This window comes from Meriones unguiculatus, chromosome 9 (assembly GCF_030254825.1).
Source record: "Meriones unguiculatus strain TT.TT164.6M chromosome 9, Bangor_MerUng_6.1, whole genome shotgun sequence".
In the NCBI taxonomy this organism is placed as follows: Eukaryota; Metazoa; Chordata; class Mammalia; order Rodentia; family Muridae; genus Meriones; species Meriones unguiculatus.
The window spans coordinates 101434848-101460543 of NC_083357.1; the positions used below are offsets into that span (position 1 = coordinate 101434848).

Genomic DNA, 25696 nt, shown 5'->3' on the forward strand with positions numbered 1-25696 from the left:
CAGGGCTTAGAGGACTATGTATTTTAAGTAAGAACGTAAAGAAATTCGAATGCAGGCAATCTGTGAATACACATATCCAAGTTTATGTCAGCCTTCCCAGCATCCCTAAAATATTAAAAAAGAAAAAAGAAGAAGAAAAAAAAACTTCACTGGTATGAAATGTGTCACATGAATTAATTAAATAGAAACATATGAAAAGACTAACTTGCAGAAATGCTTCTTTCAATAATTTGTAGAACCCGCCCACCAACTGTTTGCTTTTTTTTTTTTTCCCTTCCTAACCACTTCATATTGTTTTGCTAATCTACATAAAAACCTAGTACTAACAAAACCTATCTGATGAAGTTGTATTTAAGACTTGGACTCACTATGGAGTCAGGGTGGCCTGACACTTAAAACCCTTGTACCTCAACCTCAAGGACTGGTATAAGTCCAAGGCTCTACAGATCTCCTGGTGGATTTTCCTCCTTCTATTTGCCACAATGTATTCTTTCAAGCAAAATGTTGTAACATTCCATCCTATAAACATACACAGCAACATAATACACTTTTATACACACACACACACACACAGAGCAACATTCCTTAACACATGACCAAACAGCAGCTTCTAGCTCTTCCACACCATGCAGCATTTAATAATTCTAAAAGCTCAATACCAAAACCTTCCACAACTAGTCAAAAGGCTACAATAAAGGATTATTTTTAGCAACAGATAGGATACTAAGCCTTTGTCACCAAAATGCACTGAGACAAGGACCCAGAGTCGACTCAAGAGAGTCGTTCTAGTAGCGTGTGCCTCTACTTCCAGATATTCCAGAAGCTGACACAGCACATCACTTCAGGTGCTGCTTGACCTCACTCTCACAGTCACACCCTCTCCTTCCATATGTTTGCATATATGTAAATATTTATGAATATGGACATTTAAGTATATATACACACATAAAATTAACTTCAGGCAACCCAAATTTCCACCAGTGGGCAAAATTTTAATCAGCGTATGTCTCCGTATGGACAAAGTGATGATCAATACAATGATGTCCTCCCCTTGCACTGCATCTACTGTACTTTCAAGTATTACAAAAAGTTATAAAAGTATATTTCTGATCCTCTCCTGCAGATAAAACTAGAATGTGTGTGCATGTGTGTAAAAATATATACACAAATTCAGATACAGAGATAAAAATAACTGAGAATACATTACTATGTATTTATCACTACACAGTAAGTTGTACTGCTTATATATGAGACCAGAGTAGAAGGAAGGAAAAGAACCTAAAGTCATATCCACTTCTCTGACGGCACAAGAAGCTCCCAACAGTAAAAGCACTATCATTTGCTAAGAACTTGGCATGTGCCGAGCAGTATACCAATTGCTATAGATACATTACTGTACTTGTTCCCTACCCTGTAACATTTCCACTTCACAGCTAAATAAAACTAAGCTCAGGAAATGAGTGTTTTCAACAGCACAGAGTAGCTATGCAAAGAACAAAAATTTTGGTAAAGATTGGTGTACAAGGGCTAACGAGGTGGCTCAGATGTTAAGCGCATATACTGCTCTTATAGAGGACAGACCTAAGCCTGGTTCCCAGTACCCATGTCGGGCAGCTCAGAGCCACCTATAACTTCAGGAGAGCTGATCATGGACTCTGGCATTTACATGCAAATATGTTCACACAGGCACATAAACATAAATAAATGCCATTAAAAATAATAAAATGTGGTATCAGATGTGGTGATATACACCTGCATGAGGCAGAACCAAGAGAATTATCGACAAACTGAAGGTCAACCTAGTCTACACTGCAAGTTTTAATGAAGCTGGGAATAAACAGTCCCTGTCCCAAGAAAACCAAAACCAAGGCTCATTTAAACTAAAACTAGCTGAATACAAAACACTAGCAGTGTGAACGCCAGACATTGTTTTCTCTGGCACAACTATCCTCAGTCATCTTGATCTTTAACAAACCAAGAAAAATCTCAATTATTAAGCAAATACACAGATTATAAAATGCAGCTTAAAATGTCCAAATATTTTAAGTATAAAGGCATTTTTATTACCTTGTAATAATCCCTGTCTGACTATGTTAAAAATATTCTGACTAAACATATGACAGACAGAATAAATTTCTACACACAGTACAAAAAAAAGAGTTCAAAGTAGACCCAGAATGCTATGCCTGAGTGGGGCCTACTTATAAGACTGGTCCTCAGCTACCTTCTGCAAATGTTGGTATCTATAGAGTCCTCACCATTTCCTGGTAAGAATGGATCACTTAACTTGTTGGTTTGTGAAAAACAAACACAGTATGACTTAGGCCAACACTTGGTTTTCTCTTGGGAGTCTGGAATTCTGTTATAAGTTAGGTACAAGATGCCTACTCCAAATAAAACCTGAGCACTAATCCTCCTCCAGAGGATTTGGGTTCAATTCCCAGCACCTACGTGATGGCTCACAAACATCTCTATAACTCCAGTTCCAACGATCTGAGACTCTCTTTTGGCTTGTGTGCACTAGTCATACACATGGTGCACAAATACCCAGGCTAAACAGAATGAAACAATCTTTTTTGGTTTTTTTTTTTAATTATTATTATTTATGAGTGTTCTATCTGCATGTACACCTGCATGCCAGAAGAGGGCATCAGATCCCAGGATAGATGGTTGTGAGCCACCATTGTGATTACTGGGAATTGAACTCAGGACTCCTGGAAAACCTCCTAAGAGTGCTCTTAACCATTTCTCCAGCCCCAATCTTTTCTTTTCTTTTTTAATACAAAAAAGCAAGCACCAAGTCTTTACCTTCTTCCTCATAATACAGACTGCTGCTACTACTTGTATCAAGGAAATTAGGCACATTCCATGTGACCCCACTCAGTCTAGATGTTTGCACTTGTTTTCCACCAGATTTCCTCTTATGCCATTTTTCTTCACTAAATTTTAATTCTTTTGCATTAATAAGTCATAGCTGTGATTAGAACTAAATTCTGAGTTTAATAAGTACTCCTAGAAAAGTCCCTGAACTGAGGAATAGATATTCAGGACACCCAATTTAAAAAATGCAAAGAAAGAAAACTAAACTGATCATTCCTTCTGTGAACTTAAGGAATACATAACACAGTATTACAAATTCTCACCTCTTCTTTTTTTATATCTTTTTCTTGGTGCTGAAGAAAGTCTACCTTCAGGCTTCCTGATGACGGCTGCTCTGGAGGAGGTAGATAACTCTTTGTATTCACAGCATCAAAAAGTTTTTCCACAAATATTTGCGTCTCTAAAAATAAAACCAAAAGACTCATTGATCAAAAGAAACTTAATAAGACCTTAATTCCCCAGTTTTGTACATCAAACTTAACACCCTGACCCTAGCTTGCCAAGCAATGTGTAATGGTACAAGATCCACAATAAAGATTTATTCAGGTTTCAAGATTAGAATGACAAAAGACTCTCAGACAGCTGCTACTATCCACAACTATTTTCTGACATGTAGTAGTACACCTGATATACAGACACAAATACAACCCATTACCTAGATGTGGGAAAAGTACGAGACTGAAAAGATGCCCTACACAACATTCCAAAAAGTTTCTTTAGTATTGTCTTAAATAACCTATCTATTAAGCTATATAACAAAATGAGCAAAAAAAGATAATGAGGAAGCAAGCCATATATATAGTTAGGAATATGTTTACTCAAATTTGTTACAACTAAAAGCTTTGTTACAAATAGAGGCTTAATTCCTTTAATAGTCTGTCAATAACTTACTCAAACAGTATTTTAAAACCAAAGGTAATGAGGCTAAAAAGATGGCTCAGCGGTTGGGGGCACTGACTGCTCTTGCAAAGGACCTGGGATCAAATCCCAGGACCCAGCTTACAGTCTGTGACTCCAAGAACTGACACTCTCATATATATATATATATATATATATATATATATATATATATATACACATACACACACACACACACACACACACACACACAGGCAAAACACCAGTGCACATAAAATAAAGGTAAATAAATTTTACAAACACACACACACACACACACACACACAGGCAAAACACCAGTGCACATAAAATAAAGGTAAATAAATTTTACAAACACACACAGGTATTACCTTTCTGAAGAAATACATCAAGTTGATCAATGCATAATGCCTTTAATTCTTTTTCACTTTTGTCTTTCTTTACCAGAGCCAAAACATATTTTGCTAGGGCTGATGGATCGGCATCACAGCTAAAAATAAAAATAAAAATAATAATAATAGTAGTAATAATAATAATAATACTGGTGAATGAAACTTATCCATAAATGATTCCACAGTCTATATAACAACTTATAAAATATGACATAACTAGGTAAGTTAATATAGTTTACATGCTCTATCTCTTTGTAAAAACATGTCACTGGGCTGGAGAGATTGATTAGTAGTTAAAAGCACTGTTCTTGCAGTCCCCAGTTCAGTTCCCAGAATTCACTTAGAGACTTATACCCGTCTGTAACTGCAACTCAAGAGGATCCCATATCCTCCTTCTGATCTCCAAGGGCACCAGGCATGCATTTGGTACAGACATATACAAATGCAAACAAAACATTTTACATATTATGTGTATATAAATTATTCACGGCCCACAATATATAAAACCATAGAAATGAAAGTCTAGAAATTGACTCAAGTATATTAGAAATTTAGATTTTATAAAGATAGCATTCAAATCAACCAAGAAAGAAACTTAATGCACTAATGGTATTCAACTATCTTTTAAAAACTATTAGATTTATAAACATCACACTGAATATAAAATTAAAAACATGAACCTGGGCTGGAGAGATGGCTCAGAGCTTAAGAGCACTGTCTGTTCTTCCAGAGGTCCTTAGTTCAATTCCCAGAAACCACTTGGTGGCTCACAACCATCTATAATGATATCTGGTGCCCTCTTCTGGTGTACAGGGGTACATGCAGACAGAATATTGTATATAAAATAAATAAAATCTTTAAAATAAACATAAACCTACTAAAGAAAATCACTGGCATTAGAGAAAAATGTGAGAAAACAAAAAGATCAGTAGGTTTCCCAAGACAGTTAAGTGAGTAAATGGGCCAATATTTAAAACTAAAATATTCTACTCTAAAGCTCACCTTCTGAGCACTGTGTAACTCCCCCTTTAAAATAAAATGCTGGGAAACCTGATAATCTGCCACTCATTTCTCCAAATGCCTAGTGTTACCACCAACTCATATGCATCTCCCAGATTAGTTTCTGTAAGAACCCTCAGTAGCTTTACTGCTCAATAGCCAAGATGGTTCCCTTAGCTCACATCCAGTACTCTTACCATTCCCAGCTTCTTTTTCAAAGACCACTATTTCACAAAGCCTCTAAATTACTCAGACTCCCACATCCATGCCTTTCTTTCGAGGATCCTTCTAACTTCCACTCAATGAAACTGTAACTGAGAAACAGACACCTAGCTTAAATTTAATGTGAAGGCTTGGTACAAAAACATCTACTTAACGCATACCAACAATGTAAGAAATACTGTCTTTAAAGATTCTGACAATATAAAAATTTAACAGTAACTTTTAAATATTAAGAGATCAAAGTAACAAAGAGATTAGCTAGGCATGGTGGCATACACCTTTAATCCCAGTGCTCAGGAGGCAAAAGCTATACATAGCAAGTTCCAGGACAGATCAGACTATCTAGAGAGAAGCCTGTCTCAAACCAAACCAAAATACTAAAGCTGGAGAGATGGCACTGTCCACACAGTGCCTGCTGCACCAGCATGAAGACATGAAGACCTGATTTTCCAATATCTAGCACCCACATGAAAATAAATAAAAGAAAGGGAAAAAAAGCTGCTATGGTCTAGGGGTGAAAAGAGCATTGTGGCACCTCCCTTGCTTTTCTGTCACCTTTTTAGAAAATCATATGCAATACCCCAGAGGCACTGAAAGCAGTATCATGGAGACTATCCTAGGGCAATGAAATGAGAGTCCAAGGCAGTGGCCAGCAAGGAACCACGTTTCTTGCAAACTTGCCAACAGTACATGTCATAAACCTTGAAGAAAATCCTGCAGTTCCGAGAGAACCCAAATTTTATCTTCAAGAAAGGGCCTGACTAGAATCCCAAGAGAGACAGAAATATCCAACTAACCTAATCCTACATTCCTGACCTATAAAAACGGAGAGATTATAAATGCCTGCTTTGTTGCTATGTTGCTAGGTAACTTGCTACTCAATTGCTATAAATCATTTTTCTCATAAAGCTACTTCCGTTTTTAACAAAGACTTGAAGTTAGTTATAATCTAAATTTGGGGGGGTACATTTTAATGGTACAGGAGAAACCTTATGAAAACTTGCTTTCAAAACTTACTCTGGGCTAGAGAAATTGTTTGGTGTTTAAGAGCACTCACCATTCTTCCACAGGTCACAAGATTGATTCCTATTACCCATACTGAATTCTTACAAATATCAAAACTGAGTGCAAGCATATTTCATGACGGGGAAAAGAACAGTCCAGGTCAGGAGAGGGCAACTGAAAGAGCCCAAAGTAGAAAAATAGATACCAAAGAAAGATTCCACTGGAATGGAGCAAAATGAACATAAAACATCTGAATTTCCCCATGAGACTAATAGCTTCAGTAACTTTTGACACATTATTTAGATGAATATGGTCACTCACAAAATTACTTAAAAGCCTAAAACTAAAACTCTACCAATATCTAAATGTCTCTTACTACAACTAATGTTTTTATTTTTAATAATAGTGGAGTTGGAAATGTCCAGCTTTGTGCCACTTCTTAAAATTAAACATTTTGAAAAATTTACAAAAGAAAAAAAAAAAAGCATAGGAGGAGCTATTAAGGGCATTAGTCTCTTCTAGACAGGTAAGAAGCAAACAACAAATGAAAGAATTAAAAGAAATGGAGAAAGTTAATAAAATACTTGTAAAGAATTTTAATTCTAATGTCTTAATAATTTCAACTAGAATCAGACTGTTCCTAAATATAAAAGCTGTAAGCAATACTCTAAAATGATATATGTATTTTAACTTAAAGTGTAAGATATTTAAAATGATAATGACAGTACAGAAAACATTCCCCTACAATATTTTTTAAATACTTGTTCTGTTTAACTACTCTAACACTTTTAGAATTTCACTGAAAGATAGCTGATGGAATTTAACCCAAGCCTTCATTTTCAATAATCTTCAGAGAGAAGCTAGATGTTACCTGGACTGGGAATTAAAACTTAAATAATATATTGACTCAATAGCTTTAGAACACAGATATAAAACCACATCTGTTCTGACCAATTTTTTATTTTATGTTCATGGAAATATCTAAATTTGCATTAGTCATAATTCTATATGCTGTACATAGAATTACTCTTTTAAAAACCCAAACTTCACTGCAAATGACCTAATACATAAAAATGTAAAATTTCATTACTATAGCTTACTATACTGCTTCATTCAATTAAATAAAGCAAAAATATTTGTATATAATAAACTTATTTATGAAGTAAGAATTATGAAGTACCTCCATTACAAGATTATAAAACATATTTATACACTCTGCATAACCACCAAAATCCCTTTTAGATATATTAATTGTAGATTTCACTGACATTTTCATATTTGCATAATATATAATTTGAGTATATTCATTCCATTTCCCTCCCTCTACACACTTTCTAGTCTCCTTGCTTTTCCCAGATATTGCCCTCCTACTTTCATGCTTGGTTTTAAAATACAGATTCTGAGTAACACAGAAAACCAGTAATAATTTCTTCCCAAGTTCAGTTTACTTCACTTAATATATAATCTTCAGTTTCACCCATCTTACAGCAAATTACTTAATTTTGTTCATCTTTATCACTATTTACTTTATCACTACTTACTGTTTTGTATAAATATCAAGCACATTCATTCATCTGCTGATGAGCACATAGGCTGATCCTATAATTTAGCTATCACTATTTATCACTATTTACTGTTTTTGTATGAATATCAAATATATCTATTCATCTCCTGATGAGTACACAGGCTGATCCTATAATTTTGCTACAGTGATTATACAGGCATTGCAAGTATCACTATTGATTTTGAATGGATAACCAGGAGTTGTACAAGAAGACCAGATAGTAGTATTACTTTAGTTTTTTGAGGATCTCCCATATTGACTTCCATAATGGCAAGACTAATAATTTATATTCCCATCAACAGTGTTTAATGGATTCCTTCTTTACTCTACCCCAATCATCATGCTCGGTATTTCTTTTTGTGAGGTGCAAGTCTGTGTGTGTGTGAGTGTGATTATGCGCAAGCCAGGAGTCAATATCAGGGGTCATCTCTGATCACTCTCTTCCACCTTATTTTTTGAATGAAAACATAATTACATCATTTCCCCTTCCCTTTTCTCCCTCCAAATCCTCCATGTGTCCCTTCATATCATGCCCTTTTTCTTCACTATTACATACATATATAAACATATTAATATATAAATACAACTCTTGAGTCCATTTAATGTTACTTGTATGTATATGATTTCAGGCTACCACCTGATATTAAATACCCAATTAAGAGATTTCTCTCCTAGGAAAACTAATTCTCCTGCTCTCAGCATCCTTAGTTGCCAGTTGTTCTTTATCTAGGGTTAGCGTCCAATGAGATTCGCTCCTTCCCCTTTAGCTGTCTATTAATTAGTGTTGTTCCTAGTTCAGGCCTTGTTTATGCAGCCATACTATTGAGATATAGTGGCTGAAGCTTCACTGCCATTTCTAGAAGACACAATTTCACAGCAAAGCAGGTTTGAGGTCCTCTGTCTCTTACAATCCTTCCATTCCCTCTCCTACAATGTCGCCTCGGCCTTAGGTGCAGGACCTGTATTATAGATGTATCCACTGAAATTGACCACCCGACAATTAGTCGTTCTCTACATTTTGACCAGTTGTTTACTGAAATGGTCTCTCTTGCAAAAGTAATCATCTGTGGTGAGAGGGTGAGAGATAAGCAATTAGGAATTACTTCTGCAACCATTTTTACTGAAGTTTTCAGTACACAAGCAGAATGTAGCAACTGCCATAATACCAACAGTCCCTAGCCTAGGTTACCCTAGTTTCCACTGCCCATGTCTTTTGGCATTCCAGTCTTCTGAATGCAACCAGAAAGGCTCATTATGCACTGCTTACAGCATTCTAACAACTTCACTAGACTATAGCTGAAACATTTTCTGCATTCTTTCAACAACCCAGTACACATGGTTTATGAATCATATGATCAGGCTTCTTGCAGCAACAACCTCACTTTCACTTCAACCCCACTCATTTTCTACATTAGTTAGTTCAGGAGACATTAATTCTGGTTCCTGATTTAAAGGACAAAGTGATTCACGGTGGGGAAGGCAGAAGGGTAGACAGCTCTGTCAAAAGCAGGAAGCAGCTGGACCAAGAAGTCTTGTGTATCTTTTATGAACTGTTCAATTTATTTGTCCAACTGACTGGATTCTTTATTCTCTTGGTGTTTGGTGGTTTTGAGTTCTTTATATATTCAGCAATTTACCCTCCTATTGCCTGTTTCTTCAGTCTATTGCTTCTTTTGCTGTACAGAAGTTTGTTTGTTTTTTATAATTTCATGCCGTCCAATTTGTCAGTTTTTGTTCTTATTCCCTCAGTGCGTCCTTCTCAGAAAACTGTTGCTTATGCCTAGACCTTGAAATATCCTCCCTGTGTTTTCCTCTAGTATTTCTAAGTGTCAGCCCTTTGTTTTATTCATGTGAATAATCAGTTTTTCACACGTTGAAAGGCTGTCTTTTTCTTTTTTAAACCCAATGTTTTTAATACCTTTGTTAGGAATAATATGTCCACAGCTCTCTAGGTTGATCTCTACGGGTACCATACTGGGTTTTGTTGCTGACTATGGCTCAGGGTATAATATTAAACGAGGTATTGTTACACCTCAGTTTTTCCCTTTATCAAGTTGCTCTGACTTTTCAGTACCTTTTTTGTTTCCGTATAAATTGTAGAGATTTTTCTTCTACTCTTGCAAGAAATGTCAATGGAATTTTGACGGCTGTTATGTCAAATCTGCACATTACTTTTGGTAGTAATGTCTATTTTTAAAATAATATGGCCCAGCTGTAACACAAAGACTTTTTATGTTCTATTACCTTCTTCAACTTCTATTCAGTGTTTTATAGTTTTCACTAAATCCACTCATTGCTGAAGTTTCTCATTATACTTGTTAATTATAACACTGAAAAAAGCTTTCAGTCAGTTCTTTCATTCCCCTAATGTACCCTAAGAAATAGTGATTCCTTCTCACTTCTGAAGTATTTGAAAATACTTCTGAAGTATAAAAATAACCATCCTATGCTTTAAATATTAGAACTCCAAAGACTTAAGGGTTCTATATACCAATATCAATGTTAAAAAAAATTAACATTAGCATACTACTTTTAAATAACTAAAATAACTATGCTTATTTATGCTGTAAATAAGCATAAATCCAAAGGTAACATCACCAAGTTGGGTTAGGTGATATGTAGAATACCAGCACTAACAGCCTCAGTGGAAATTAAATATTGTATTTAAAAAATTAAGAAGAGAAAAGGTGTTTCATATTTTTTGAAAATATTTTTAAAGGCATGGCTTAATAGAATACAGGCTGATTCATTTATATAGTTTCATATTTAATCTGCTGTGAACATACGCTGTCTTACTGGACATATATAAAAAAAGGTCTGACTGTGCAGAGACATAAAGTTGGGTGAAAAGAAAAAAAAGTCAAACAACATCTCACAAACACCATGAAAGTGTTTCCGGAAATACCTCACAGTGAAAAACACTGCTTTAGAAATTATTATGGACCACTTATGAAGGGTTAACTCCAAGACAAGCTAATCTTCAGTAATCTAAAAAAAAAAAAAAAAAAAAAATCATATAAAAAATTATACAGTTCGGTTGAAAAAAACACAAAGAATTACAACAACAGAGGAATGCTGGAAGCAGGAGACATGTTTTTTCCCCCAGGGAAAAGCACAACTGCTTACCATATGCTCAATCAGTCCTGATATCATATACAAAGAAAAAAAGAGGTCATTAATTTGAAAGAGGAAAGGAGGATGCACACAGGATGATTTAAAAGGAGGAAAGAAAAGGGAGGATGATGTAAATATATTATAAAATAAAAAAATTTAAAGAGAAAGAAAAACACTAACTCAAGCTGAAAAGTAAAGGCAAAATAGTTCTAGTTATAACACCATAGTAAAGAGAAAACTGGGTGGCACATGGAAGCCTATCTTAGGTACTTTTCTGTTGCTGTGACAAAATAGTATGACCAAGACAATTCATCTCTAAAAGTATTTAACTGGGCTTATGGTTTCAGAGGGTTAGAGTCTATGAGCAAAAGCATGCAGGAGCAAGCATCGTGGCAGGAGCAGCTGAGAGCTCACATCTTGATCTGCAAATAGGAGGCAGAGAAGACCTGGAATGGTGCAACCCTTTTGAAAAATCAAAGCCCATTCCCAGAACACATGCCCTCCAACAAGGCCACGCCTCCTAACCCTTTAAACCACTACAAAGCCTAAAGCAAAACTCCATATCTAAGAATATATTAGTTTTTATCCCAATTCACATACAAAAAAGAGTGTTTCCCTAAGGCCACCAGTTTATTTATATTCTACATAACTACAAAAGAAACTAAAGGTAATCCTTCTGCACTCCCACCCCCACCCCAGGAACTAAAAGGAGAGAGAAAAGGCTGAGCGAGCTTTTTGTCATGCCAATAAGAAAAGGCAAAATTATCCAAGAGAAATCATTCTATAGACTAAAATATAAAAGGCAAGGACTGGAGATAAAGCTCAATTTGTGTAGCATGCTTGCCTAGCATAAAAGAAGTCTTAGTAGCACCGAACTGAAGGAGGGAGGGAGGGAATAGAGAAGACAGGAGGATGAGAAATTCAAGGTCACCTTCTTCCAAACCAGCCTGAGCTACAAAGAGACTCTGACCAAAAAACTGACACCCATGAGTTTTTTTGTTGTTCTTTTTGGTTTTTTGAGACACAGTTTCTCTGGGTAGCCTTGGTTGTCCTGGACTCTGTATACCAGGCTGACTCAAACTCAAGTGATTTGCCTGCCCCTCTGCCCACGCGCCCCCCTCCACTGCTGGGATTAAAGGCATGCAACACCACTGCCTGGCTGACAACCAAAGTTTTCTAATACTTCTTTCAAAATCATTCTGAAAATATTTTAACTGACATTGGGACTAGCCAGATAACCAACAGATAAAGGCACTCTCATGAATTAATTTCCTGGAAAATACATGCAGATACCTGACTCCCACATGTTGTCCAGTAACTGACACACACGCACACAAATGTAATTTTTAAAAAGGGGTTTGCTTTGTTTTTAAGACTAGAGAAATGGCTCAGCAGTTAAAGCACTTGCTGTTCTTTCCAGAAAAGTAGGGTCAATTGACAGTGGCCACCAGTCATAGTCATCCATAGCTCTAGATCGCTCGTCTAGCTTCCACTGCATACAAATGATGCAAAGACATACATGCAGGAAGAACATCTGGGTGCAGAAGGTGGTAGTTTTTAAGTAATCTTAAAAACCACAGGTATTTTTCAGCTCAAAAAAACTCAAGGATTTAAGTCTTTAATTTCTTCTAAGAAAAGAGAGATTCTGCCAAATTGGAATTACAAATCAAATCATAAGAAGGCATTTGATTAACTTGTCAAGCACAGTAAAATATATATATATATATACATATATATATATTTAAGAATTACCAAAGAATGAAAGAGCTATGATGAATTCATCCCTAAGACAATGTTTTAACAGTTAAAACTGTCTGCTCTCTTTTAAATACTATATCTACTCTCTTTCTATCCCAAATAGTATATCCTCTTTCCAACCTAAATTGCTGATCTTTCCTTGAAACAGTCTAGTGGTAGGGAGGGGGAGGAGGAAGTGAAGAAGGGGAGAAGAAGGAGCAGCACCACCAGCACAAACTCCAGAGTACCTGGGATTTTAAGGTTCCTTGTCTAGGGTTAGTACTACTCATGGGTTGACATCTTAGTTCTCCAGGGACCAAGCCTTCACATGAGCCTGCATAGCTATTCAGATGCAATTCTAGCAGTCAATCAGGCAGTGTCTGTCTGTGCCTGTCTCTCTCCCTTCACCTGTCTCTCTGATTCCCACACCCCAGAACTTCGAACTTTGGAACTTACTCTTTTGATCAAGTTGGCCTCTGCCCCCGGACCCCAGGCCCACATTTCTGGGGTTAAAGATGTAAGCCACCAACGCCAGCACACTTACAATCGTTAATATCATACATGGCAGGCTTCAAAGTGTATGTTATTACATTTAGAAGAACAAATAAATTATCTGCTGAATTGCATGTTTACACTTGTTAGATTTTTAATCACCCATTTCTTTCCATTTGCAATGAATGACTCCACTTAAAATTTACTAACTTTCATATCAATTTTTGAAGAAAAAAAAAACTGGAAAACACCAGGGTAAGTACAGGAATAGCAGGATGAAGTATGCTTTGAAAACTCAAGGCCACACTATAATTTATACTGATACACTATCACATGTTACTTCTTATAATGAGAAAATAGAAGAACATACTGGCCATGATAAAATGATTAACATCATAAAACTTTACCTGACCTGCTGCACTTAAAGAACCAAGAAAGCACCTGCTGTGCCAGGTGGTGATGGCAAATGCCTTTAATCCCAGCACTCAGGAAGTGGAGGCAGGGGGATGTCTAGCTCTTGGCCAGCCTCGTCTACAGAGTGAGTACAGGACAGCCATGGTTACACAGAGAAACCCTGTCTCAAAAAAAACAAAAAATTAGTCAACCAATTCCTAATAAGAATATAATATGTACCCACATGGAAACTACAAAGAGAACAAGTTCATTGCAGAATTACTTATAAATCAAAATATAGAAAACAACCTAATGGTAAGAACAAAATGGTGATATAACCATGGGGTAGTCCACACAGCAAACTGGATTTGGTCATTTTAAAGAATGGAAAAACTATATAGGTGAATACTCTGTTTTCTGTTCAAGCATTCAGGGATGATCTATTACTACTATACGGTGATTAATATAAAAAAATTGAAGAAAAGTATCTAATTTTTCTTAAATATTATTTAGCTGCTATGGCTTAGGTATCTCTACTGAAAGTGGAAATTTAATCCTCACTATGAAGTATTATGAGGTGGAGCTAGGTGGACCTTTGAGATTAGGTGACCCTTTGAGATTAAGGTGGGGCCACACAACTGCTTAAGAGGCTTTTTCTCCTATGGCAGGTTGGCCCATCAAGTGGACGCCACATGGTAAAACAAAAATGCCCACTTACTTTATGGCTGAGAAGTGAACAAGAAACAAAAGGAATTGACTTTTCTCCCACTCCCTCCTTAAGTCAATACTACCGTGACCTAAAGACCCCCCCAAGACAATCTTAACCAATTTGAACAAAGCCAAATATTTCAGAAAACAGGTCAATATATAAATATCAACTATATTTCTAAATACTAATAACAGTTGCAAACTGAAATTTTTAAATGCTAGCCATAATACATGGGAAAAAAAAACAAACCAACCTTTGAAAACATTTTAAATCTAACCAGAAAAAAAAAAAAACTGTAAAATATTGCGAAATCTGAAATTTACTCCACTGCTTACAAACAGAAATCAAATTAAAAATATGCTTTCTCTTGGTCCAGAAATGATCACTTGTACATGTCATCAATAGTTTTATGTTAAAGTGACACAGGCTAAATCTGTGTGCAGGCAGGCAAGCCTGTAGGCCATTTTCTTAACTAGTGATTAACGAGGGGGCCTAATGTATTATAGGCTGGGACCTCCCTGGCTGCTGGTCCTGGGCTCTATAAAAAAGTAGGTGGAGCAAGCCAGTAAGCATCACTCCTCCATGGCCTCTGCATCAGCTCCTGGCTCCAGGTTCCCACCTGGTTTGAGTTCCTGCCTTGGCTTCACTAATGAACTCAGGACATATAAGCCAAATAAATAAATCCTTTCCTCCCTAACTTGTATTTGGTCATGGTGTCTCATCCCAGCAATAATAGCAGTCCTAACTGAGGCATGCACTGAAATGATTTTTTTTCCCCTCACAGAAAGAAAGTAGAGGGTAATAAATCTGTTAAGAAAGGCTTATCATCACCCACTTCATCTCATTCATTCTCTCTTGTACAAAAGAAGGAAGAAAAAAACTCTGGAAATTTGTTCTAACCTGACTTAGCCATTTTCAACATGGATACACCAAACAGGGTAATATATCCATTTCGCTCCCAATACTATTCCTATCTTGTGGCTTATGGATAAAATAATTTTATTTGAGAAGTACCACAAGCCAACCAAAGTGCTAAAACACATCTTTAAAAAAAAAAAAAGCTAAGTTTACTAATTCAGGATTCATACAGAAATTTAAGATAGGATTGCAACAATAAAATATGGTCTTGAGAGTCATTTATCAAGTTAACATAAGTATTGGCGCAAAAATTAATGAGACAGTATTAACTCTTTCACCAACTAAAATTAATCAAATTAGAATTATTACTTTTGTCCAGCTCCATGAACAGAGCACATAAAAACATGCAATATTTTCTTCAGTGAGCATGAATTCTTCAGTGCTCTCCATCAAAAATAAACTACTAAACTATTTTAACTAAATTTAAGCTTTAAATTTCTAATCTTACCCTGTCACAGTGACAAAAACATGTAAATCTCAGCACTTTGACTGAGGCCAGCCAGCTAGGCTACAAAGTGAAAAGCCTGCCAGGATAGAAAATGAAACTTTGTCTCAAAACAAAAACAAACAAACATAAAATAAAACCTAATTCTGTAGGTGCTATAAAATAAAGTGTTTTGGTAAGATGCTTACCAAGGTGCTTCCCACCCAGCTTGATCACCTGAGTACAAAGCCCAGGACCCACACATGAAAGAATCCACTCCTGCCAGGAGGTGGTGGTGCACATCTTTTTAGTCCCAGCGCTTGGGAGACAGAGGAACGGGGAATCAGTGAGTTTGAGGCCAACCTGGTCCAGCGGAGCAGCAAAGGCTACAGAGAAGCCCGGTCTCAAAAAACCAAAAAAGGAAGAATCCACTCCTACAAGTTATCCTCCAATCACCAACACGTGCCAGTGCCTGAGCACACACACAAACAGATGTTTAAAACACTGAAATAAGCCAGACAGTGTTGGCATGCCTTTAATGCCAGCAGTTGGGTGGCAGACAGGTGAATGAATCTCTGACTTCAAGGCCAGCCTGGTCTACAGAGTGAGTTCCAGGGCTACATAGGAAAACCCTGCCTTGAAAAAAAAAATCCTACATAAATAAATAAAACTGAAATAAAAAGAGAAACCCAATGAATCTATTTCTGATGCTGTTTATGTCAGCTACTCTGAAAACCAAGGTAACATAGTATGGCTTTCCAAATGAGTTTGCCACTCAAGATTTTCAGCCAACACAGTAGAAATGTCAACTAATACATTTAATACTGAAGTCTGTGACACACACATTGAACTAGCTGCTATCTACAACAGGAAAACAGTTAAACTGTAAGAGGCAAAGTCTGCTTTCAACTGCCAGAGATTCCAACAATGCTGCTAAAACAAGTAATGGCTAACTACTACACGTGTATTTTGCATGTGATGCATGGCATAAGTTATGTAAGAGTAACTAAAGAGTTACGTTAGAAAGAGTCACTACCCCTAAGTAGATAGACCACTGATAAGTTTTTGGGATAAATGACCACAATGGATCTCTATTTTTAGTATTGACACACAACACATACATATAACAAATATGAAGTCAGGAAGTACCACCATACACACAAGGCTTTAGAATAAGACATCTTCATTAAGAGTCTTTCACCACCATTTGCAGGCTATATTCATATAAGATTGCAGCAACAGACTATGATCTTGAGAGCCATTTATCAAAAGTTAAGGAGATAAAATAATGAAAGTATATTCATAGTCAGGAAGGTGTGCTACTAAGTGGTCCTAGGAGTCCATTTTGTCATCTTTAGCAGAACTTAGTTCACACTCAATAAAGGCACAATGATCAGCATAGAATAAGCTGCCGCTGAATTTTTACTTCTTAAAATTGGAGAAAGGGGGCCAATATGAGCGATATGATACTCACGAAGAAAGCTCTGCTTTGCAGAAATTAAGATGCGCATAAAATGTAATAGGATATAAGTGGAAACCAGCAAGAATGCAACTGTTAAAAAAAAAAGTATGGGTATAGTTTTCACTTTTTGCTATTTCTGCTTCGTCTTTATTCAAGGTGGCAAACTGACTGACTATGCCAAAGGGGCTGCACAGCAACAAGGAAAGTTCAAGAAGAAAATCAAATCAAGGTTCAGGGGTAAAAAGATCACTGTGTAAACATAAAAGAACAATTTTTCCAAAATTGAAACTAAAAAATAAATTTTAATAAAGTTAAAGTACTTGTTAGTATCAAATGTAAGCAAAGAAAAAAGTATGACAAAAAAACTCTAACGGGGTACTCCTCAAACTGTGTGTAATGCTTTTAGAACCTTGCTCCTTTTCAAAAGGGTTACTGTGAATGAAGTTTAAAAAGTATACCATAAAGGAAAAAAAAAATATCCAACTACCGCCCAGTAGCATATTAAGAACATTGATAGCAGTGTGTGGTTCCTAACCTTGCAAAAAACCCCTAAATACAGTTTCTCATGTCATGTTAACTCCCAACCATAAAATTACTTTCGTTGCTACTTCATAACTCTAATTTTGCTACTGTTCTGAGTTGTAATACAAGTATCTGTGCTTTCCAATGATCCTAGGCAAGCCATGTAAAATCACCCACAAGTTGAGCACCACTGGAGTATAATAAATAAGGCTTGAATTTAATTAACTCTGAGGTAGTACCTTAACTTCACACTTCAGTGTCTCACTGTCATCATCCCTAGCAAAACAGATGACCCTCATCAAATTAAAAGGAATAGAAAACACCAGCAATGCATGTGTTACTGATAGCACTAGTAGTCAAGTAAGCTTTTTGTGTTTAATCAAGCAGTATTTAAGGGAGGGGGGAGGACGACAGACTCTTACATGTCTCATTCTCTTCTAACTATAAAGGAAACAAGTAATTCTCCTTAATTGTGCCAATAAAGAATGGGAGTTTTGCTTGCCCAGATCACTAAGCTATGTGAATGGCAGAAGTAGGATTTGAATCCTGACTGATGAAAACAAGAAGTTTGCTTTTTTTTCCTTTACACAAACTACCTTCACAGCAATGCATAACTGCAGAAGCAAATACCAAGGCATTCCCAGCTTTACAACTAAACTCCAAAGTCTGAGCATTAGTCTGTCTCTCAATTGTTTTCTGGAAACATTAAAGGATTTGATTATTTGATTGTATCCTTCATTTTAACTGAATGAATTCCTTCATATTAAAAAATCTGTTTTTATTATATTAGCACATGTGGTAATAAGCCCTCAAAAAAATGAAGTAGTGAAGAAACCCTTTTCTATTTAAAAAAAAAAAGAAAAGAAAAAGAAAAGGCAACAAGCGAAATGTTGGAAAAGCAGGTAAAACACTTAGTTTATAGGCTAAAACTTTCTGAAAAATCAGGACTCTTAATAGCACCAGAAATAATCCCAAGAACTGACAAATGAGTTTCCCTGAAATTACGAGCCACAGAAAAAGAAACAATTATCAGAGTGAAGAAACAACCTATAAAATGGGGGAGGGAGAGGACTGCCAACTGTGATTCAGGCGGGTTAATAACTAAACTCTATAGAGGACTGCAAAATCAAACCCCCACAAGGTATTTAATCAATAAATGAACAAATGGTTCTCAAAAGAAGAAATACAAATACCCAATAAATAACCTTAGCCATCAGAGAAATGCAAATTAAATGCTTTCAGGAAGTTGGAGTGATCAGTAAAATGCCTGCCTTATAAGTATGAAGACTTCTTGAGTTTTTTATCTATTCTGGATATCAGCCCTCTGTCAGATATAGGATTGGTGAAGATCCTTTCCCAATCCGTAGGCTGTCATTTTGTTCTGATGACAGTGTCCTTTGCTTTACAGAAACTTTTCAGTTTCATGAGGTCCCAATTTATTGACTGTTGATCTTAGAGCCTGTGCTGTTGGTGTTCTATTCAGGAAGTTGTCTCCTGTGCCAATGAGTTCTAGACTCTTCCTCAGTTTTTCTTCTAACAGGTTTAGTGTGTCTGGTTTTATGCTGAGGTCTTTGATCCACTTGGACTTTAGTTTTGTACAGGGGGATAAGAATGGATCTTTTTGCATTTTTCTACATGTAGATATCCAGTTAGACCAGCACCATTTCTTGAAGATGTCCATTGTATGGTTTTGGCATCTCTGTCAAAAATCAGGTGTCTGTAAGTGTGTGGGTTTATTTCCGCATCTTCTATATTTTAAACATATAAGATAATCATACTAAAATCTGTACACTTGAAGAAGCTAAGCAAGAAGGAGGACACTGGGTAAGATGCTCAATCTTCATTCAGAAAGGCAAACGGGATAGACATCAGGAACAAGACAGGAGCCTACCACAGAGGACCTCTGTGTAAAAGGTAGTAAAGGAGTAAAAACAAGGAACAAGACAGGAGCCTACCACAGAGGACCTCTGAAAGACTACCCAGCAGGGTACTAAAGCAGATGCTGAGACTCATAGCCAAACTTTGGGCAGAGTGTAGGGAATCTTAGGAAAGAAGGGGGTGATAGGAAGACCTGGAGGGGACAGGAGCTCCACAAAGAAAGCAGCAGAATCAAAATATCTGGGCACAGGGGTCTTTTCTGAGACTGATACTCCAACCAAGGACCATTCATGGAGATAACCTAGAACCCCTGAACCCCTGCAGAGATGTAGCCAGTGGCAGCTCAGTTTCCAAGTGGGTACCCTAGTAAGGGGAACAGGGGCTGTCTCTTACATGAACTCATGGGCTGGCTCTTTGATCACCTCTCCCTGAGTGGGGAGCAGCCTTACCAGGCAGGCTATAGAGGAAGACTATGAAAGACAGTCCTGATGAGACCTGATAGGGTAAGATGGAAGGGGAGGAGGTCCTCCCCTATCAGTGAACTGGGGAAGGGGTATGGGAGGAGATGAGGGAGGGAGGGAGGCTAGAATTGGAAGGGGATGAGAGTGGGGCTACAACTGGGATACAAAGTGAATAAATTATAATATATATAAAATAATTATATTTTTAAAAAGTATGACGACATGGGACTGGAGAGAAGGCTCAGCAGTTAGGAGTGCTTACTGCTCTTTCAGAGGACCCAGGTTCAATTCCCAGCACCCACATAGCCCTTCACAACTGTCTGTTAATGTCAAGATATGACAGTTACACAAGCATACAGACAGGCAAAACACCAATGAGGGAGGTAGGGAGGAAGAGAGGGGGAGGAAAGGAGGAAGGAAGGAAGGAAGGAAGGAAGTTGTAAGAGCTGTAAGTTAGAGCTTACAGGGTAGAGTTAGTTAGGCAGACTAGAGCTAATTGGCCAGCTACCCCAGCCAAATCAAGAATCTTTAGGTCCAATGAGAGACAAAGGTACAACACTGTAAGAAAAATGCTTGATATGAACTACTGGCTTCCAGGTTCTGGCTTGCCCCAGGCAGATAAGAAAGCAAATGACAACAAGTGCTGGTGAGAATACAAGGTAACCAAGTCTTATACAGTGGTAGTGGGAATGTAAACTGGTGCATCCCCTACGTAAGTCAGTGTGAAGTTCCTCCAAAGCTCAATGGTTACGACCCAGCTACAGCACACTTAAGACATATACCAGGACTTTAACTCAACATAATACAGAAACATTTGTACATCTAGCTTATTGTTTCACTATTAGAAATAGTTAGAAAATAGAACTAGCCAGGTATCCAACAGATTGGATTGATAGAAAATGTGGTGTATTTACAGAGAGGAATTTTTTCAGCCATCAAGTGTAAAATCATGACGTGTGCAGGAAAATAGGTAGAAAGTAGGTAGAACTGGTGATCTAGCTAAATAAGCCAGACTCAGAATGAAAAAAACACTGTTTATTTTCTCTCATTGGCAGAACCTAAGTGTGTATGTATGTATGAAACAGACAACTTACCATGTGAGAGAATTTCAGTAGGAAAGATGGTAAAAACAGAGAGTAATGGAACACATGACATAAACACAGAATGGAAAGCTATTCAGAGGAAAGGAGAAAGCAATATAGGGAGGGTGGGGTCATGGCCACAGTCGGTGAGAGGGATGAATAAAAACAAAGTATAATGGCATACATATATGGAAATGCTATAATAAAAAAGATTACTTTATATGCTAACTTAAAAAAAATTAAGGTTGACTCACCATGACAAAAATCCTCTTTTTTTGGTTAGAATTTCACATTACCAAAAAAGACTTTTTTTTTCCAGTAAAACACTAAGCAAATGCTTGAAATCAAAAGACATCAATTCTAAGTATTGGAGGAAATTTTAATAACTTAATTTTCAATGATTTGTGAAGAGTGCACAAAAATTTTTAATTGAATGAACAGATGCACATATTTGTCATTCAGGCTGAAAATACAATACACTCTCCATCATGCTCCAAACTCATCTACCCTACGATTTTCACTGTCTTCTACAAAAAGCTTCAACAACACACAAAATTATTAACCTGACTCAACAAAGTCCTATATGATCTGGCTCCTCTCCCATCCCTAACTACTGCTATTCTTCCTTTGTCCTTTCAATTCCTTTCAGTTTCTCCAATTTCCCCCATCTCATTTTTAGGATTTTCATAAAATCTGTTCTCCAAAACCTTGAAAGCTGTTCATCTTTCCAAGCTGAGATCGAATGACACCATTTCAAAAAAAGCCCTTTCTTGACCTCAACATAATGTATTTCCAAAGCATTTTAGACTTCTTTACCACACACAGTATTATAATTACTTACTCAGCATCTGTCTTCCTAACAAATAAAAAGTTATTTCTCGCCATGACGAATATTATTTCCCACACTAATTAGCATAGCCTAAGTGAAGTACTCGAGTTTGCTAATACATTCAAACCTCAGGGTAGTCAAAAAAAATAAAAATAAAATCATGTGCTACTTCACTATCATGAGTTGCTAAAAATTATAATGTTCCTTCATATAGACCTTCCTCAAACAATATGTATTTTATCAATTACATGTCAAAACTACACACAAAAAATCTTTATATATTAAAAAAACAGCATTAGAAACCAGAGGTGGTAAATAACGAAGCTTTTTAAGTCATCACCTAGAAGAATAATAAAGAACAGGTGCAAATTAAAAGAACAAGAAAAGGAGCTAAATTTTACAACAATGTATATTAGAAAGGGCCACTGTGTAGACTTTATTTGTAGTAACTGTTTATTGTAATCATGGAAAGTAACAGTCATCTGAGTAGTTGCTACAATAAACATACTTTTTTGAATTAAAAAACGTAAAAAGCATATACACTAAGTACATACATTTTAGGTTAGTGAAAAAACATGAAATGGCAATAAAGTAGATTTGAAACTTGCTAACTGCACACAGGGTAGTATTCTAAAGATTACATATATATTCATTATTTGCCACACTTTACAGATGGAAACACAAGCACTGAGTTATGTGAGTTATCCAATATTATACAATTTTAGGTGAGTGCTAGGTGGCACAATTCAAAGCTAGTCATTGGGCTCTGGGATCCTCCCTCTCACCTGTTATATATGTTACCACTGACTTCCTAATCGGCTGAAATAAAAAATCTTTGTTTATGTAGAAGTGGAGGGTAGGGAGGATTTCATCTAGGGATGCTACCACTAGGCTAAACCCTCCAGATCTCTGAAGTAGAACTTCTCTCTACTCCATTCCAGTCAACTCCTTTGCTAGGACCACCAACTGCTTGCCACTCTGCCAAATTTAAGAACTTTGAACTTACTCCATCAGTCTGTAGAATCCCATCAAGTTAATAACCCCCTGCTTTTGCCATACCTTAACACTGTCAATTCTGTATCTATACATTGATCCCAGGAAATCTCCCACAATTCCATGGCTTCAAATCCTATTAGCATGACTTTGTATGTCTCTAGTCCTGGCTCAGGTTCCAGACTCCAATACCCAACTTTACTTAAGATTATAACTAGTATTTCACACTTAATCGTAACAGCATGCCAACCACCATTCCCTTCCCCAACCTGGATTGCCCTCAGCCTTCTACATCATACACCCAGCTGTTAAAACTAACTTTGGGGTATCATACTTGATTTTTTTCTTTTCTTATTTTCAACATCCACTCTATCAGGAAGTTCTATCAAACCTACTTGTGAAGTACTTTGGTTCCATCCCCACAATCATGCAATACACTATCATATAGTTGCTGCCTACAATAACTTCAAAATAGCCTCCCTTCATTTCACTCTTATCCCCGTAAGTCTTCACAAAACAGGTGTATCTATACTCAAATCAGTCTTGGCCTGCTTTAAATTACCTATCTTTTCACTATGTGTTAAATAAAATCTTAATTTCTGACCGACCTAAAAGCTCCCACATGCTTTGGCCCCTGTTTACTACTAACTTCTTGACTTTCCTCTCTCTTCTCTGGTCTTTCTCTTTTTTGAGCAAACCACAAACCTGAGAGAGCATGTCTTTCAGCAGGCCTTTTCATCTATTTTTTTCTGAAAACGAGTCTTTCCTCAGCCACAGAAGGATCCTTCTCTTCTTTAAGTTTTGTTAAACAGTACTTGCTCTGATAGCTTCATTGACCAACAAGTGCTGAAGCATCCTAACCACCTTTACATGATCCTCTACTATCATAATAGTCATAACTGGTCATATGTGAAATGTATTTTACTACATCTTGTTAACCTGAGAATGTTAAAGTCCAGTCCCAAAGCTTCCCACAGTACACGGTAAAAACTTAATACATGCATTAAATAAGTGAGTTACCTATCGCTGCGTTTTGCGTTGTTATTGAAAATCAACGATGCGGAAAATAAATTTATCTGTGATGTATTTTGCGTTAAATAAATCCATAAAACATTCATAAAAGTTTTCAATCTAGGACATTTCAAAAGTCGCGCGAACTACTGAATTCCTCCATAAACTGCTAAATATTCCATATGGATAATGACTTGTTTGGGTTTTTTTTTTTTTTCTTCTCCACGTGAGGAGGATGTAAATGAAAAAGGGAGGTTTTACTGGGCTTAGCACCTGTTACATCTTCAATCAGTTAAGAGAGGTACATATAAGCCAGGCACCACATGGAAGACGTGGCCTTTCTTTAAGGGACTACAAATGAAACCTTAAGTTTAAATTCGACCTGCCCTAATCCCTAATAAAAGCCGTTCACTTCGTTTAAAGAAACGCTGTGAAACAATCTACGGCCAGGAAGATATGCTGGCATTCATGAAAAGCAAAGAATCTGATGTGGAGGGCCTCAGAGAACACAGGTGTATGGGGAAGTTTGGTAGCAGTCTATATGTAACGGGAAAACAAAAGCAGCGGACACCGGTTCAAGGATCAGTTCAACGATCAAAATAAGGCACAGTTCTAGCTTTGGCTATCTTGAACCTGGACGCGAAGGCGGACGAAGAGAGAAAACAGAGCCCTGGGACCCTTGTCCTTCGCTCTGGCCTCCACCACAGACACTTTGCGTAAAAACTGCACGGATCTGCGCGCCCGCTTACCCGCCACCGCCAGCCCTGCAAGCCCAGCTCCCCAGGGTACTCACATGGGCTCGAGGGTCTTGCTGAGCCAGGACTTGAGTGCCTCGAAGTTTTCAATGATCATCTTAGAAACCATCCACCGCGGCCCCGAAGCCGATCACACTCCCGAGCTGGCCCAGGTCGCAGCCGCCGCCGCCGCCGCCTCCTCCGCGCGCCGTCCGCGTGGGCCGCGGTGGGAGGCGCCGGTGGCAGGTTCGCGCGAGCCGCGGTCGGCGAGCACCTCGCCGGGGCCGCCGCCGGTCACGCGCCCACCTGGTGCCAGGAGCTTCCCCTCCGCGGACCCCGGCCCAGGCTGAGGCAGCAACCGTTTGCCCGGGCCCTCCCCCCTGCCCTGCTCCCCAGTGAATCCTCCCGCAGGAGGGCCGAACGCGCTCACACCCGGGCTGCTTTCTCAGCTTTGGGATTGGGTGCTTGTTGGCAACGCGGCAGAGGAGAAGTGAAGAAAGCGAAAAACGAAGGGCGGCTCAATGGGAACGGTTCGGGGGTCTTCCCGGCTTCCAGCACCCCCAAGAAGATGGCTGCCGAGAAATCTCGCGAGAAATACTTGAAGTCTCGCGGTGAGTCCCAGAGCATGCTGGGAAGAAACGCAAGTTCGGCGGAGAGTGCGCCGAGCAAGTTCAGTAGGGTATTTCTCGCTTGCGTGGGTTTAGGCCCTAGTCCCCTTTTTACCCGTCCGCCCGCAAGCATAACCGCAAGCGCTGTCTCATATCACAAGGATGCAAAGGCCGCTGACTCCCAGACCTTGTCCTCCAGGAGGACTGTGCTCCTCAGCACGAATGAACCTTCAAGATGGAAGAGCTCCCTGAGAAGGCGGCCAGCAGTTTGCAGGTGTCCCGCACTGTGCAACCTGCCTTGGTTTATTCCACCACCCTCCACGGTACAGTATTCCGTAGGTGCTGTCCCGTGCGCACGATGAATTAAAGACAGCCTGGTCTTCCCTAACCC

At 37.9% G+C, this 25696-nt stretch overlaps 1 protein-coding gene across 6 annotated transcripts in view; it reads right to left on the bottom strand.

Annotated features, from left to right (window-relative positions):
* The window catches only part of Rbm26 (RNA binding motif protein 26), a 75196-nt gene extending 49910 nt beyond the window's left edge, over positions 1 to 25286 (bottom strand). For 3 of the 6 annotated variants that reach the window (XM_060391578.1, XM_060391575.1, XM_060391574.1), the window contains exons 1-3: positions 24757 to 25286; positions 4128 to 4246; positions 3144 to 3280 (exon numbers count right to left, since the gene is read on the bottom strand). In XM_060391578.1, the coding sequence (XP_060247561.1) occupies positions 3144 to 3280; positions 4128 to 4246; positions 24757 to 24827 (327 nt within the window). In that variant the 5' untranslated portion in view covers positions 24828 to 25286. The remainder of the gene's footprint in view (positions 1 to 3143; positions 3281 to 4127; positions 4247 to 24756) is intronic. The other 3 variants (XM_060391576.1, XM_060391579.1, XM_060391577.1) reach the window with 3 other exon arrangements.
* Positions 25287 to 25696: the final 410 nt, after the last annotated feature.